This window comes from Narcine bancroftii, chromosome 4 (assembly GCF_036971445.1).
Source record: "Narcine bancroftii isolate sNarBan1 chromosome 4, sNarBan1.hap1, whole genome shotgun sequence".
In the NCBI taxonomy this organism is placed as follows: Eukaryota; Metazoa; Chordata; class Chondrichthyes; order Torpediniformes; family Narcinidae; genus Narcine; species Narcine bancroftii.
In genome coordinates this window covers 69,780,404-69,796,010 of record NC_091472.1, presented here as the reverse complement: position 1 = coordinate 69,796,010, position 15,607 = coordinate 69,780,404, and the positions used below count along the sequence as shown (strand labels likewise).

At 42.5% G+C, this 15,607-nt stretch overlaps 1 protein-coding gene across 7 annotated transcripts in view; it reads left to right on the top strand.

Annotated features, from left to right (window-relative positions):
* Nucleotides 1–15,607, top strand: part of pus10 (pseudouridine synthase 10) — a 103,133-nt gene that overhangs the window by 48,099 nt on the left and 39,427 nt on the right. For 4 of the 7 annotated variants that reach the window (XM_069931533.1, XM_069931531.1, XM_069931530.1 and 1 more), the window contains 2 exons: nucleotides 1,343–1,591; nucleotides 12,134–12,220. The exons of 1 other annotated variant lie outside the window; for it this stretch is intronic. In XM_069931533.1, the coding sequence (XP_069787634.1) occupies nucleotides 1,343–1,591; nucleotides 12,134–12,220 (336 nt within the window). Of the gene's footprint in view, nucleotides 1–1,342; nucleotides 1,592–6,282; nucleotides 6,981–12,133; nucleotides 12,221–15,607 lie in introns of those variants that run through there. 2 more of the 7 variants (XM_069931535.1, XM_069931534.1) reach the window with 2 other exon arrangements.

Here is a 15,607-nt window from a genome sequence, read left to right as displayed (position 1 = left end):
CAGCAGTGAGAACCGAGAGTGTGCTGGGTGGTGAACAAGAGCAGTTGAGTACTCAGGCAGTGCACAATGTGATGGTGCTTGACATTCTGCTACTGACCCAGACAGACTATGGTTTTTCTGTTATGAAGTCCAGGATCCAATTACAGAGTGGGTTTTTGAGTCCTGGCAAGGACAGCTTCTCCACCAGCCTTTAGGGACTGATAGTCAATGAACACCAGCCTGGCATATGAGGCAGCATTCTCCAGGTGGGCCAAAAAGGAGTGAAGGGACAAGGCTCTAGCATTGTCTGTGGAATGGTTTCTTCTGTAAACAAATTGAAATGGGTCCAGCATCTCTGGGAGGTGTGCTTGATGTGCTCCATCACCAGACACTTGAAGCATTTCATAATGGTGGAAGCCAGTGCTACAGGGTGATGGACATCGAGGCCTGTTATTTCCACCTTCTTGGGTATCGGGATGACGGTGGCTGTCTTGAACTTTGTGGGAATGATGGACTGCTGCAGTGAGGTGTTGAAGATCTCGGTCAATTGGTCTACGTAACTGACCAGGTATGTTGCCTCTTCTCTACCCAACCAGCCATGTTGTCCCCAATTTAACTGGACAGCACATAATTTGTGTTTATTCAAATATAGATTGTGACCTTTGTAATTCATTTTGAGTTGTAATAATGATGGTAATGATTTGGCTTGTGGATTTTTTTTTTAGTTTATACTACAGCAGTAAGCTTCAAATACCTTTTACATTGAGGGACAGCCACCTAGACATTCAGAGCTGTATCTGGTAGCACTGTATGTGCAGGTGACTCTTGGGTATTCTAAACAAAATTTGTTAATCATTATCTGCTGATTTTCTTTAAAGTGGCAATGTTGGATCCTTCCTTCTCTCCTTGCTAATATAATTTGTTTCTCCCCTCACCTGGTTTCTCTGAACAAATGGAGAGTGTATTTAGCCTGTTGTTAGAATTGTTACTTCATATCCTGCCGACTTGGAATAAAGCAGCAGAAATGTCTGGTGTATTTCTTTTCATTTCCTCCTTATTCTCCACGTGCAGCAATTTGTATTGGCTCACATATTGTATGGAATAGGATAAAATATAAAGTAGATCAGGCTTGTGTACTACTCGATAATGTCTCATTCAAAAAAAAAAATCTTTTAAGGTGATATTTCTGCCTACCCTGTTCTTCTTTTGTTATGAGCATTTGAACTTCACTATTACAAAATTATATCCTGAGAGTGTTCCACTAATTAAATTACATCATTGTAAATATGTAGATAATAAATATTATTTTTCCAAGTCCCACACATAGATTCTCGTGGCTGATGAACACAAAATTATCTTTCAGGAATTGCTTGCGGAACTCCACAAATTCTTGAATGATGGTGAATGTAAATCTGAACCAATGGAAAATGATCAACCACTTTGTAAGAAAATGAGATTAGAGGATTGTGAGAATAATGATATGGATTCAGACAAAAATGGAGCAACTGAAGAGCCATCAAATGAAGTTGTGGTTTCTGATATAGGTGTTCGAACTTGCACTGTGTGTCTAGGAATTCTACAGGACCTTTGTGAAAAAGATTTTGTGAAAAAGGTAAAATGTTTGATTTTTTTTTTTTCTAAAGTTTGTTGCATAAATTAAACCATGACCTGTGTAAGCCTTTGCGGAGATGAGATGCTGCTAATTACAATTCAGGTTTTGAATGATTAATGAAGTTATAAATTATCCTAATTAGCAAGGAATTTTACATTTTCCCAACATCCAGTTCATGCATTTGTTTTTGACTAATTTTCTATCATTAGTAAGACTTATTATATTTTCAGAGTTTTGGATGAAAATCAATAGTAATTTATCAATTTTTAAAAAAAATACCAATTAATATTATGTCCTGATACTTAGTTAAGTGTTACTCTATAATTTGGAGTATAAATGTTTTTAGATTTGATTGAGCAATACAGCAATTCTTAGTGAATTTTCTTATTCAAATTTTACAGTGATTAATTATTAAACAATGCTTTACTCCTTCTCAAGTAATTGAAGCAAAAAAAAACTGTTCCAAACTGTGGTCGAGTTGGATTTGATTGCAAGGATGGTAATTAAAACTTGAAAACTTGTAATCGTTTACTCAGTGATAATAATAGCTATAATGTATAACGATGTTCAAGAGTGGCAAATTCTGATAATGGAACATTAATAATTTGTATTATGGATAAATTTATCATTTTAAAAGACTGCTTTACAAGGGTGAATTATGAAAGGTTGTCTGGTTCATCGAGTTGGAATATTATGGTTTAACTAATGTGAATTAAGAGTGCAGTTATCTTTCTGCTGTCTGTATTAGTTTCTAGTCCAAAGCTTAATTAAATTGGCAAATGTGCAAGGACAACTGGTATGCTCAATAGCATATCCACATGGTGACTTGGAATATAGATTGGAGCAGAGCCATGTCAAACATGGGTAACCTTAAAGTGGAACATAACTGGTCTCCCAGACAAATTTTATGTTCATCAGACAAATTCTTCAATGTAAGAATGTTTGAGCTTGGAATCTTGAGTTTGGTTGAGTTGAATTTATGCTGTACAAACTATTAGGGTTCAGAGTTTTATGATCAACAATAAAGTCTGAGCTCTCAAGTGACCTGGAGAAAGGTTTCCCATGTAGATTTAATGTTGGCTGTGGTTAAAACATTTGCATAACTGCTGCTGTCAGATGGCAAATTATTGAGGTCCGAGGTACCTGGCAGCTGTGAAGTCTTTGAGATGGCTGGACAGTCTGTCATATTAAAGAATTCTCAGTAATGAGAAACCAGGAAGAAAAATTTTAATTACCTTTTGAAAGCAATGCTAATCAAAAATTCCAACTGACATAGTTAAATAGATTTTTATAAAAGGTTACTATCCTATATTTTCAGATTCAAGTCATGTAACAAAATAGAAAAAGTAATATTACGTGAACTTTCCTTTAGTCTACCGTGAGGCAAACAAATATTCACTATCAGCAGAAATTGCCCAAAGCCTCTTACAATCAGAGAAAGATGAGCAAAATAAATTCTTTCGGAGCCACTGAGTGCCCATGGATTGGCATCCAGTGCGCTTGCAGCCGCACAGCCTTTAAGCCAAACCATCAGCAACCCGAGCTCCAGATCCAAACCTCTGACACGATCAGGAAGCCCTCAGTACCTCCTTCTTTCTCCATTCTGATACCTGGTATCCTTTCAGTCTGCAGCCTGGTGCGTTCCTTGAATGTAGTTGCCAGCTACCCGCAGCCTGCGGGAGTTCCTTGCCTCGAGTCACCAACAGCTCGTAGCCTGTGTGTTCGTATATTTATTTAAGAAAATTATGGTAAGCACGGAATTAGTTTTAGGTTAGATTGATAGCCGTGGAGTGATCATATACCATTTTAAAAATCAAATAGATTTAAAGTGCATTATAGTCGAATATACAGAATATTAGTTTAAAAACTCAATTCTGGAGAAACTCAGCTGGTTAAACAGTGTACTTTATGTAGCAAAGCTAAAGATACAGAACCAGGATAGATGAGACCAGTTCCAATGGGACCAATTGCATCTGAACTGGAAGGGGACTAATATCCTTGCAGGAAGGTTTGCTAGTGCTGCTCTGGTGGGTTTAAACTAGATTTGCAGGGGAAGTGCCAGAACAGATAGAGGAGTGGAGGAGGGAAAAGATTGTTAAAATTGCGAGTACCGTTAAAAGTTAATGGGTTGAATGTGGCGGAAATGTTCTCAAGTGTATCTACCTCAATGCAGCGAGTATTGTAGGAAAGGCAGATGTGGTTAGAATTAGGACATTGTAGCCATAGGTGAAACTTGATTGCAGGAGGGAGAGGACTGGCAGCTCAACTTTCCGGGCTTCCATTGCTTTATACTATATAGAACAGATGGCATGGATGGGGAAGGAGTGACATTGCTTGTCAGGGAAAATATTACAGCTGTGCTCAGGCAGGACAGACCAGAGGGCTCGTTTACTGAGGCTGTTTGGGTGGATCTGAAGAATGAGAAAGGTACGACCACACTCGTGTGGTTGTATTATAGACCGCCCAATAGTCAGCGAGAATTGGAGGAGCAAATCTGTAGAGAGATGATAGACAGCTGCAGAAATCAAGGTTGTGATAATAGGAGATTTTAACTTTCCACAAATTGACTGGGACTCCCATACTCCAAAAGAGTTTGTCAAATGTGTTCTGGAAAGTTTTCTAAATCAATATTATAGAGGTACCAATGAGACAGAATGCAATGCTGGATCTTCTATTAGGGAATGAGACAGGACATGTGACAGAAGTATGTATAAGGGAGCATTTTGTGTCCAGTGATCAAAATTCCATTAGTTTCAAGTTAATTATGGAGAAGGATAGATCTGGTCCTTGGGTTGAGATTCTAAATTGGAGAAAGGCCAATTCTGAGGAATTGAAAAAGTATCTAGAATGTCTGGATTGGGATAAATTGTTTTTGAGCAAGGATGTGCTGATTAAGTGGAAGACTTTCAAAGATGAAATTTTGAGACTACAGCGTTTGCATGTTCCTGTTAGGATCAAAGGCAAAGTTATCAGGCATAGGGAACCTTGGTTTTTTTGAGGGATATTGGGGATCTGGTTTGGAAGAAGAGGGAGGTGTATTGCTGGTATAAGCAACATGGAGCAAATGAGGTACTTGAGGAGTATAAAAATGCAAGAAAAATCCCATGAAAGAAATCAGGAGACTTTTTCAATATTTTTTTGTTTTTAAGAAAAAATATATCAGATACATATGATATACAGTTCAAATAGAAATAAATTAAAATTACAGATAATAAACAAGATATGTATGATCCATGTAATTAATTAAAAAAGGAAAAGGAAAAAAAATCTATAACTCATTTCTAACCCCAACCTATTATACGAGCGATTTACTATCAATGCCAGGCGTCAGCTACTAATTTCAATATTAATTGTTCAAGAAATTGTAAAAAGGAGAAGTTTTATAAAAAAAAAAACAATAGTAATAATACATTTTGAAATTAATTAAAAAAGGAACCCCAAGAGAGTTTAAAAAATTTAATACTCATTTTAGTAGTTCAGCATCTAATTTTCTCTAAAGAGAGGTTGCCATCAAATCCGATGGGAGGGACAGCATCTTTCCACTGTAGCAATATGAGCCTTGTTGCAATCAGGGAAGCAAAAGCAACTGCATGGGATTGAGATGGAGTCAAAATTAAGTCCATTGGTTCACTCATTCCAAAAACAGCAATAAATGGACACTGTGGGGTGGGGGGGGGGTGGTGGTGGTGAAGAAGATTTAAATATACAAAATCAAGTATGGCCAAAATTATGTCATGAATGTGTAACTAATACAATTAATGTTATATGCCAAATAGTACAATTAAATTTTTTACATCATATTACATGGAATTAATTCTAATTGTTTTGATAAATGTTTTAGATGTAATAAAGAAGTAGGAACTTTTCTCCATGCAGCTTGGCAATGTTTAAAAAGTAGGAAAATTTTGGGAAGATACAAGTATTTTATTGGGACGAGTTATGAAGGTGCAAGTTTTGAAAGATCCCAAAATATTTTTATTAGGAGATATTTTTGATTTGAAGTTGGATATTTATCAGAAGAAATTTTTAAGTGTAGCAATAGCAAAGAAATGTATAGCCATAATGTGGAAATTAGACAATAATGTGGGGTTGAATAAATGGCAAATGGAACTACTAAATTATATACCATTAGAGAAAATAACATACAATTTACGGAATCAACCAGAAAAGTTCCACAAGATTTGGAAACCTTATGACTTTTATTGCTATGACTTCATCTACAGCATCCGCCACTCCCGCTCCAACTCACCTTAGTTAATTCAAGGTTCAAGATCATTATGTAAATTTAAATTAAATTAATCGAGAGGTTATATGATTATCAACCAGGCTTTTATTTCTTCTATCTTTCTTACTTTTATTTGGGGAGGGTGGGGGGGAGAAAATATTAAATTATGTACTCTTTTTGCATCATTGTTTTTATTATATTTTATGATATGGATAAACACTGTACTTGTATTGATGCAAATAAAAAAATAAAATTTGTGGTGGAGAACATCCTCATGGTGAACCAGCCCCGCTTGTATCGCCACATGGCGGGGCAGCAATGGGGAAATGATGTCGTCAGAGGTTTCTCTCTGACTCCAGCATCCCTTCCAGCGCACACCCTGGGCAGTGATTATGATGTCACAATACACCAGGTGACTGAGCTCGTGCTTAAAGGGCCGTGCTGAATTTGAATAAAAACAGTCGTTAATGACCCTCAACGTGGTGGCTGTGTTTCTTCCACTGCTCACACCGCCACAGTGGTGACCCCGATGAGCCCAGATGTTTTTCTGGACTCAAAACACCATGGATTCAGCAGAGGTTAACGCTGTCTCCATCAAGCTTCCTTTTTGGACCCACCGACCGAGAACATGGTTCGGGCAGGCGGAGGCACAATTTCAACTCTGCAACATCTCCTCAGACGCTACGATGTTCTATCATGTTGTGAGTGCTCTGGACCAAGATACGGCAGCAAGGGTGGATGACATCATCCACCACCCCCCCAGCTATGGGCAAGAACACCGCCCTCAAAGACTTGCTGCTTGGAACCTTCAGGCTAACTCCCCAGCAACAGGCTTCCAGGCTCCTTCACATAGTCCGTTGGCACTGATGGACAAAATGCTGTCCCTGGCAGAAGACCACAAGCCTTGTTTTCTCTTCCGACAGATATTCCTGGAACAGATGCCGGAGGGCATCCAGTTGCTCCTCACAGATGAAGAGTTCTTGAACCTGAGGAGAGCAGCAATCCATGCGGATGCCCTCTGGCGCACGAAGAGGGAGAATGAGGCAACCCTCAACCAGGTGGCATGACCAGGAGCCAGCCCACCACAAGCCGCTCCCAAGACCAAGCCAGAGGAGGGCCAATCGACCTGGTGTTTCTACCACCAGCGCTGGGGAGTGCAATCCCGTAAGTGCCGGCAGCTCTGTGGGTTTCAGGGAAATGACCAGGACAGCCGCTGTTGATGGCTGCAACAGTTGGCCACACAAACGGCCTCCTTCGTGTGATGGACAGATCCACCGGCCGCCGATTCCTGGTGGACACTGGCTGAGCTCAGCATCCTTCCACCCCCCCCCCCCCCAACAGCATATGAGGCTCACACCCGAGCTCGAGGTCCAACCCTGAATTTGAATAAAAACGGTCGTTAATGACCCTCAACGTGGTGGCTGTGTTTCTTCCACTGCTCACAGTGCCACAAATTTACAAAAAAAAATTAAAGATAATGTAGTCAATACCACTTTCTAGTAGTTACAAAGGGAGGGACATAGCCAGAATATATGATCTAAAAGTACAGGAAGGATAAAAGAAGGCATGAGGTTGCTTTGGCAGACAATGTGAAGGAAAATCCTAATGCTTTCTACAGGTATATTAAGAAAAAGGATAGTAAGGGACAAAATTGGTCTCCTTGAAGATCAGAGTGGTCAGCTTAGTATGAAACCAAAAGAGATGGAAAAGGTCTTAAATGTTTTTTTTTCTGTCACTATTCACTCATGAAAAGGGCACAGAGTAGTGGGAAGTAAGGAAAACAAATAGTGAGGACATGGAACAATACAGATTAAAAAGGAGGACATGCTTGCTGTCTTAAAGCATATAAGGGTAGATAAATCCCCAGGACCTGACAAGATAGTCCCTTGGATCTTGAGGGAGGCTAATGTAGAAATTGCAGAGATTCTGGCAGAAATATTTAAAATAACCTTAGCCACGGGTGTGGTGCAAGAAGATTGGAGGGTAGCTCACATTGTTTAAGAAAGGCTCCAAATGTAACCCTGGAAATTATGGGCCAATGAGCCTGACGTCAATTGTAGATAAATTAATGGTAGCTGTTCTAAGAGATGGAATTACAATTATTTGGAATAGACAGAAACTGATTAGGGATAGTCAACATGACTTTGAGTGTGGTAGGTTGTATTGAACTAATCTTGAAGTTTTTTGAGATTACCAGGAATGTTAATGAAGGAAAGTCTGTGGATGTTGCCTGCATGGACTTGAATCAGGCCTTTGACAAGGTCCCTCATGGGAGGTTAGTTAGGAAGATTCGGATACCAGGTATTCATGGTGAAGTAGATTTGACATTGGCTGGATGGGAGAAGCCAGAGAGTCGTGGTGGAAAGTTGCTTCTCTATAAAAGACTATAAAAGAAAACTAGTAACAGGAGGCCTGTTACTAGTGGTGTGTCTTTGGGATTAGTATTGGAACCAATGTTGTTTGTCATCTATATCATTGATCTAGATCACACATGTCAAACTCTGGCCCGCGATATAATTATATTTGGCCCGCAAGATCATTTCAAAATTGTATTAGAGGTGGCCCGCCCTGCAGCAAGAGCCGATGCTGTTTTTAGTAATGTCACCCCCACCATCCTCCCCCTTCATTGCACATCCTTCCCCATTGTAACACGAGAAATTGTAACACGAGAAGTCTGTTGATGTCATCAGCCGGCAAGCCAGTTGGAAGGCTCCCCGCACAGCCAGTCACTTCTCCCACATGTCGAGCAGTGCGGCAGATGGGCGAGCGCCTATGATTTCCTGTCGGTGTGACGGGCATGGCAGGCTGCACATGGCCCCCGGGCAGCGCGAGCCCCACGCGACTGGCCCTTCCACAGTGCGAGCGCACTTCTCCCGGTTGCCACGGCCTTCAGCGCTTGCACCCGCGCGGACCCCAGGGATAGCTGGTTCGGCCCTGCACGTGAAGAGAGAGATGGTGGCTGTCCACAAAGGCTGATCGGCAGCGCGCTGGGCCTGAGTGGGTGGGTAAGCAGGGGTGGGCAGAGGGTGTAGGTGAGGAGTAATGGGCAGGGGAAGTTATGGTGGTGTGAGGGGCAGTTAGAGGGAGGGATGAGTAGAAGGAGGGGTGGATAGGGAAGAGGTAAAAGGGGAGGGGCAGGGCGAGTAGGGGATGGGTGATTAGAGGGTGAGAGACGGATAGAGGGAGGAACAGGTTGAGGGGAGAGGCAGTAGAGGGGCGTGTATAGGATGGGGTGGGTAGAGGCAGAGCGAGTGGAGTGAGGGGTGAGTAGAGGTTGGGTAAAGGACTGGTCAGGTAGAGGGATGGTGGGTCGAGGGTGAATAGAGGCCTAGAGCCTGAGGAGTGAGCAGGAAATGCTGAGTCCTGATGCAGTCCAAAATGGACGCAGCCTGTGAATGCTGACTACATCTCCACAGGGACCAAATATGTTTCCCTCAGGTCAAGCAAAGGGTGAACTTGAGCTACCTACTCCTGACCTGTAACATTATCCTCCTAAATTTATATCCTAAAGTTTAACATTACATATGTTGAAAGAAGAGAAAACATGCAGATGTTGTTGAAAAATTTCAATAAATATTTAGTTCGGCCCTCGACTTAGTCCAAGTTTTTAATTTTGGCCCTCCATGAATTTGAGTTTGACACACCTGATCTAGATGATAATATAGTAAATTGGATCAGCAAGTTTACAGATGACACTAAGATTGGAGGATTTGTGGACAGCAAAGGTTTTCAAAGCTTGTAGAAAAGTCTATGCTAGATTGAAAAATGGGCTGAAAAATGGTAGATGGAATTTAATGCAGACAAGTGTGAGGAGTTGCATTTTTGAAGGGTAAACCAAGAAAGGACATGCATAGTAAATGGTAGAGCACTGAGGAGTGCAGTAGAACAGAGGGATTTGGGAATGCAGACAAATAATTCCCTGAAAGTGACATCACATCACAGGTGGATAGGGTTGTAACGAGAGCTTTTGGCATTTTGACCTTCATAATTGAGTATAGGAGCTGGGATGTTACAGTAAAGTTGTACAAGACATTGGCGAGGCCAAATTTGGAATATTGTGTGCAGTTTTAGTCCCCTACCGTAATTATTCGTGTATAATGTGAAAATTTTTTCCCCCTCAAAAATAGGGGGGGGTCACATTTATACACGAGAGTAAAATTTTAAAATATTCCGCAGGCGAGCGGGCGGGCGGTAGGTGGCAGCGCGGCTCGGGCGGGCGGTAGGTGGCAGCGCGGCTCGGGCGGGCGGTAGGTGGCAGCGCGGCTCGGGCGGGCGGTAGGTGGCAGCGCGGCTCGGGCGGGCGGTAGGTGGCAGCGCGGCTCGGGCGGGCGGTAGGTGGCAGCGCGGCTCGGGCGGGCGGTAGGTGGCAGCGCGGCTCGGGCGGGCGGTAGGTGGCAGCGCGGCTCGGGCGGGCGGTAGGTGGCAGCGCGGCTCGGGCGGGCGGTAGGTGGCAGCGCGGCTCGGGCGGGCGGTAGGTGGCAGCGCGGCTCGGGCGGGCGGTAGGTGGCAGCGCGGCTCGGGCGGGCGGTAGGTGGCAGCGCGGCTCGGGCGGGCGGTAGGTGGCAGCGCGGCTCGGGCGGGCGGTAGGTGGCAGCGCGGCTCGGGCGGGCGGTAGGTGGCAGCGCGGCTCGGGCGGGCGGTAGGCGGCAGCGCGGCTCGGGCGGGCGGTAGGCGGCAGCGCGGCTCGGGCGGGCGGTAGGCGGCAGCGCGGCTCGGGCGGGCGGTAGGCGGCAGCGCGGCTCGGGCGGGCGGTAGGCGGCAGCGCGGCTCGGGCGGGCGGTAGGCGGCAGCGCGGCTCGGGCGGGCGGTAGGCGGCAGCGCGGCTCGGGCGGGCGGTAGGCGGCAGCGCGGCTCGGGCGGGCGGTAGGCGGCAGCGCGGCTCGGGCGGGCGGTAGGCGGCAGCGCGGCTCGGGCGGGCGGTAGGCGGCAGCGCGGCTCGGGCGGGCGGTAGGCGGCAGCGCGGCTCGGGCGGGCGGTAGGCGGCAGCGCGGCTCGGGCGGGCGGTAGGCGGCAGCGCGGCTCGGGCGGGTGACGGGGAGTCATATTATACATGGGGGTAAAGTTTTTCTCTCTTCTCCTCAAAAATGGTGGGGGGTGGGGAGGTGGGCTTTGCATTATTCACAAATGTTTATGGTAATTGAAGGAAAGATGTCAATAAGATAGAAAGAGTGCAGAGAATATTGACTAGGATGTTGCCAGACATCAGGAACTGAGTTACATGGCAAGGTTAAACAGCTTTGGACTTTATTCCCTGGCGTGTAGAAGAATGAAGAGAGATATAATAGAGGTATTTAAAATTGAGGGGAATAGACAGAGTAAATGTAGATGGGCTTTTTCCCCTGAAGGCAGATGAGATACAAACTAGAGGACATGGGTTAAGTGTGAAAGAGGTAAAGTTTAGGGGGAACTTCTTCACACCGAGAATGGTGGGGGTGTGGAATGAGCTTCCAGCTAAAGTGGTGAATGCAGGCTCAATTTTAACATTTAAGAGGAATTTGGGCAAGTACATGGATGGGAGAGGTATGGAGGGCTATGGACTAGGTACAGATCAGGGGGACTAGGCAAAAAAAAGTTTTGATACAGACTAGAAGGGCCTACTAGGCCTGTTTTTGCGCTATAATTTTCTATGGTTCTCTCATTTGCCTTTGATTGGTCCTGAGCTTCTGTGCCTAAATTTCAGTCTTGGATAAGCCATGATGTTCTCAAACTCAACCAAATAATTTGTGCTTGAATAGTTTCTGACCTCAATGCTCTTCATTACAAAGACAGCATACTTCCCTCATTGCGGTATTTCCAGCCAGACTCAATCCTCTCAGTTGATTTTTATGTGGCATGGTATTCATCAGCTAATGAGAACTCCAAATACAGTTCTGAAGAAAATCAAATGTGCATATATTTCTTGGGAGAACTCTTCTTCCTGTAACAAATATTTTAACTATTTTATCACTGTCACGAAGCCTGATTTTTGGACCACAAAAATAGTGTTATTAATGAACAATGTTGCCTAATGGCAATGAATTTCAAAAACCTCCATCTCCTCAACAGATCAAATGTTGGAAATAATCTTTATTTTGATAATAGACAGCAGTTAATTTTTTTTAAAAGCACATTCATAAATATATATGATAATGTAAATGGTATATCTATAATGTTTCTTGTACCAGAAAGGGGAAACAAGGTCAATTTTTTTTTTTGGTGTACATAATATCTGACTGCAAAGTAGGTTGTTTTCAAACTGGAGTAACTTCTTCATTAAAGTAATTAATTGATAGCAAAAGTCCATGCTCTGGTATGAACAGAAATTTTTCATTTATTAGGTGTCTGCTAAAGTGGGATCTGCTGGTTATCATTTTAGCAGTCTTATATTTTCAGTTTCACTGCCACCACAGCTCTTAGTCAGAGAGGTGAGTATTCCAGAATTCTATTTTTAAACAGATTGAATTTTTGTTGTACGTAACATTTTGCTTATATAAATGACAAAATCTAAATCTCTTCCTTTGAATTAATCTGAAAAAACCTATTTTGTGAACTGACTTTTTATTATTTCTGTATTTTCTGATTTCATCCTGTTATTAAAAAATGTTTTAGCAGGGAAGATGTCTCCTTTTCAGCTTTTGAATAGCACGACTTAGAACTAAATAAACTAAAATGGCATTCCAATTTCTTGTGTCCTTTCTCCTCTAGCTGTTGAGCTCTACTAAAATAAATATGATCAAATCAGAAAATGGAATACATTTAAAATCAACAGTCATCTTCTTTCCATATATATAGTTTTATAAATGGTTAATTCTGATAATTGCCAGGTTTAAATTTTGTTAATTTATAACCATTTTACCCAGAAAAGTGAGCAATGGCTACATAAAATAGGATGGTGAATTATTACTGTATCTTTGTGTCAGAATTAAGCATTACTTGGGTCAGGTGCAAATTTGGATTTAACTGTAGCAAAATGCTTTAACCTCCACTATAGATAGTTCCCCTTTTCTTATCCTTTTTGTGAATTTTCTTGTAGCAGCAATCCCTGCACTTTGGATTAAAGTCCCAGTCTAAATGACCACTTTTTGAAAGAAAATTCTTTGTTGTTTCCTTATCCATTAAAGATATGGTGTTTATTCTATAACAGGTCAAGTACCCCTTATCCAAATGCATGGGACCAGAAATATTATGAATTTTGGATTTTTTCAGATTTTGGAACACCATTTTTAAAAATGCACATCTTCACTCAGACTTAAAGATCATTGCATTCACATTGCAATACAAAAATTTACATATGCACATGTAGGCATACACTGTATATTGAAAAATCTACACTCAATAACACACTACTTACGTCCACAACATCCCATTCTTCGATCAAGATTTCTGAACTCTATTACATATTACCTTATGGGACCACGAATGAAAAATGTCTCTGATCTTTATGAATTTCGAGTATTCGGATAAGGGGTACTGTACTTGTACCAAAATTTGTAATTTCAAGTGCCAAGAACCTGGGTCTGAATCTGGCTGTCTGTAAGGAGTTTGTACATTCTCCCTGTGCCTGAATGGATTTCCAGTTTCCTCCCATGTTCCAAAGATGAATGGGGTTGATGGGTTAGTTAATCACTGGGGTGTATTTGGGGCAGCATAAGTTCATGGGCTGGAAGGGCCTGTTACCGTGCTGTATCTCTTTTTTTATAATTTCATATAAAAAATGCAGGTTAAATGAACAAATCTGAAACCTAATATAGAACAAACAGATTCTCAGAATTTGTGGAACTTGGACATTATGCTACATAGCTCCAGCATTTTCTATTTAGAATTTTGTGTTATGTAATACTTAGTCCATTGTCTTAAATGTTGACTATAAAAGAAAATTGGATTTGGTTTTTAATTCGTGAGATTCCCATGTTCTCATTGATATTTTTTTTGGCTTGGCTTCGCGGATGAAGATTTATGGAGGGGTAATGTCCACGTCAGCTGCAGGCTCGTTTGTGGCTGACAAGTCCGATGCGGGACAGGCAGACGCGGTTGCAAGGGAAAATTGGTTGGTCGGGGTTGGGTGTTGGGTTTTTCCTCCTTTGTCTTTTGTCAATGACGTGGGCTCTGCGGTCTTCTTCAAAGGAGGTTGCTGCCTGCCGAACTGTGAGGCGCCAAGATGCACGGTTGGAGGCGATATCAGCCCACTGGCGGTGGTCAATGTGGCAGGCACCAAGAGATTTCTTTAGGCAGTCCTTGTACCTTTTCTTTGGTGCACCTCTGTCACGGTGGCCAGTGGAGAGCTCGCCATATAACACGATCTTGGGAAGGCGATGGTCCTCCATTCTGGAGACGTGACCTACCCAGCACAGTTGGATCTTCAGCAGCGTGGATTTGATGCTGTTGGCCTCTGCCATCTCAAGTACTTCGATGTTAGGGATGAAGTCGCTCCAATGAATGTTGAAGATGGAGCGGAGACAACGCTGGTGGAAGCGTTCTAGGAGCCGTAGGTGATGTCGGTAGAGGACCCATGATTCGGAGCTGAACAGGAGTGTGGGTATGATGACGGCTCTGTATACGCTAATCTTTGTGAGGTTTTTCAGTTGGTTGTTTTTCCAGACTCTTGTGTAGTCTTCCAAAGGCACTATTTGCCTTGGCGAGTCTGTTGTCTATCTCGTTGTCGATCCTTGCATCCGATGAAATGGTGCACCTGAGATAGGTAAACTGGTTGATCGTTTTGAGTTTTGTGTGCCCGATGGAGATGTGGGGGGGCTGGTAGTCATGGTGGGGAGCTGGCTGATGGAGGACCTCAAAAATGAAGACGCTGTTTACATCCGGTACTGCACGGATGGCAGTCTCTGCAAGCTCACACCAAGACACAAGAGCAACTTGTCCGTGAACTACTCTTTGCAGATGATGCTGCTTTATTTGCCCATTCAGAGCCAGCTCTTCAGCGCTTGACATCCTGTTTTGCGGAAACTGCCAAAATGTTTGGCCTGGAAGTCAACCTCATTGCTATTAGTGAGAGTGATTCTGTCGTGCAAGTTATAAATGTATGAGTTCAAATAATACAATTTCTGTATCAATGTATAGAATATATTTCAATGTATTTAAAACCCAAAACACTGGTAGATCACATATGTCAGTCAGAAATTACATCTGCCAAATTCAGTAATAGTGGATGAGGAGTTATGTCTTTGGGCCAGTTGTAGGGGTATCATTGAAAGGTTTTTTTTCTAGGATATGGTCCTAATCTGAAGACTTCTTTGTGGCCATAAGATTGGGATCATCCTTTTTGGGGGGGAAGGGGGGTATGGTGGGGGAAGAAAAACAATCATTTTCTGCTTTTCCTTGCAGAAAAGCAAAAAAAAAATTGAAAACACACTTAAGCTGACATCTTTACCGTCACTTGTTCCTCTCCACATATGGCACAATAGTACAGCAGTTAGTGCTGCAATCTGGGTTCAATAATTTTCTCTTCTGCTGTCTGTGTGGAGTTTCCATGTTCTTTCTGCAAATGTGTGTGTTTCCCATAGGTACTCCAGTTTCCCAGAACAAAACAAGCCCTTGTTTGATTATCATTGAACTGATTTTAGCAGTTTTCTGGTAAAGTGATCACTGAAAGACTGTTCGCATGCCTGAGATTGAGTCATACATACTTATTTACATACTTATTTTTAGTTAATTAAAATTTACATATTATAACAGCTTTGGCCTAAATAGGCCAAAGTTTTTTGTAAAATAAAAGTTACTGTTTTAGCCATAATAAAATGCAAACAAAATATCACATTTTGATATGAGTACCCTACAACATTATAACCTGTCCAGGAATG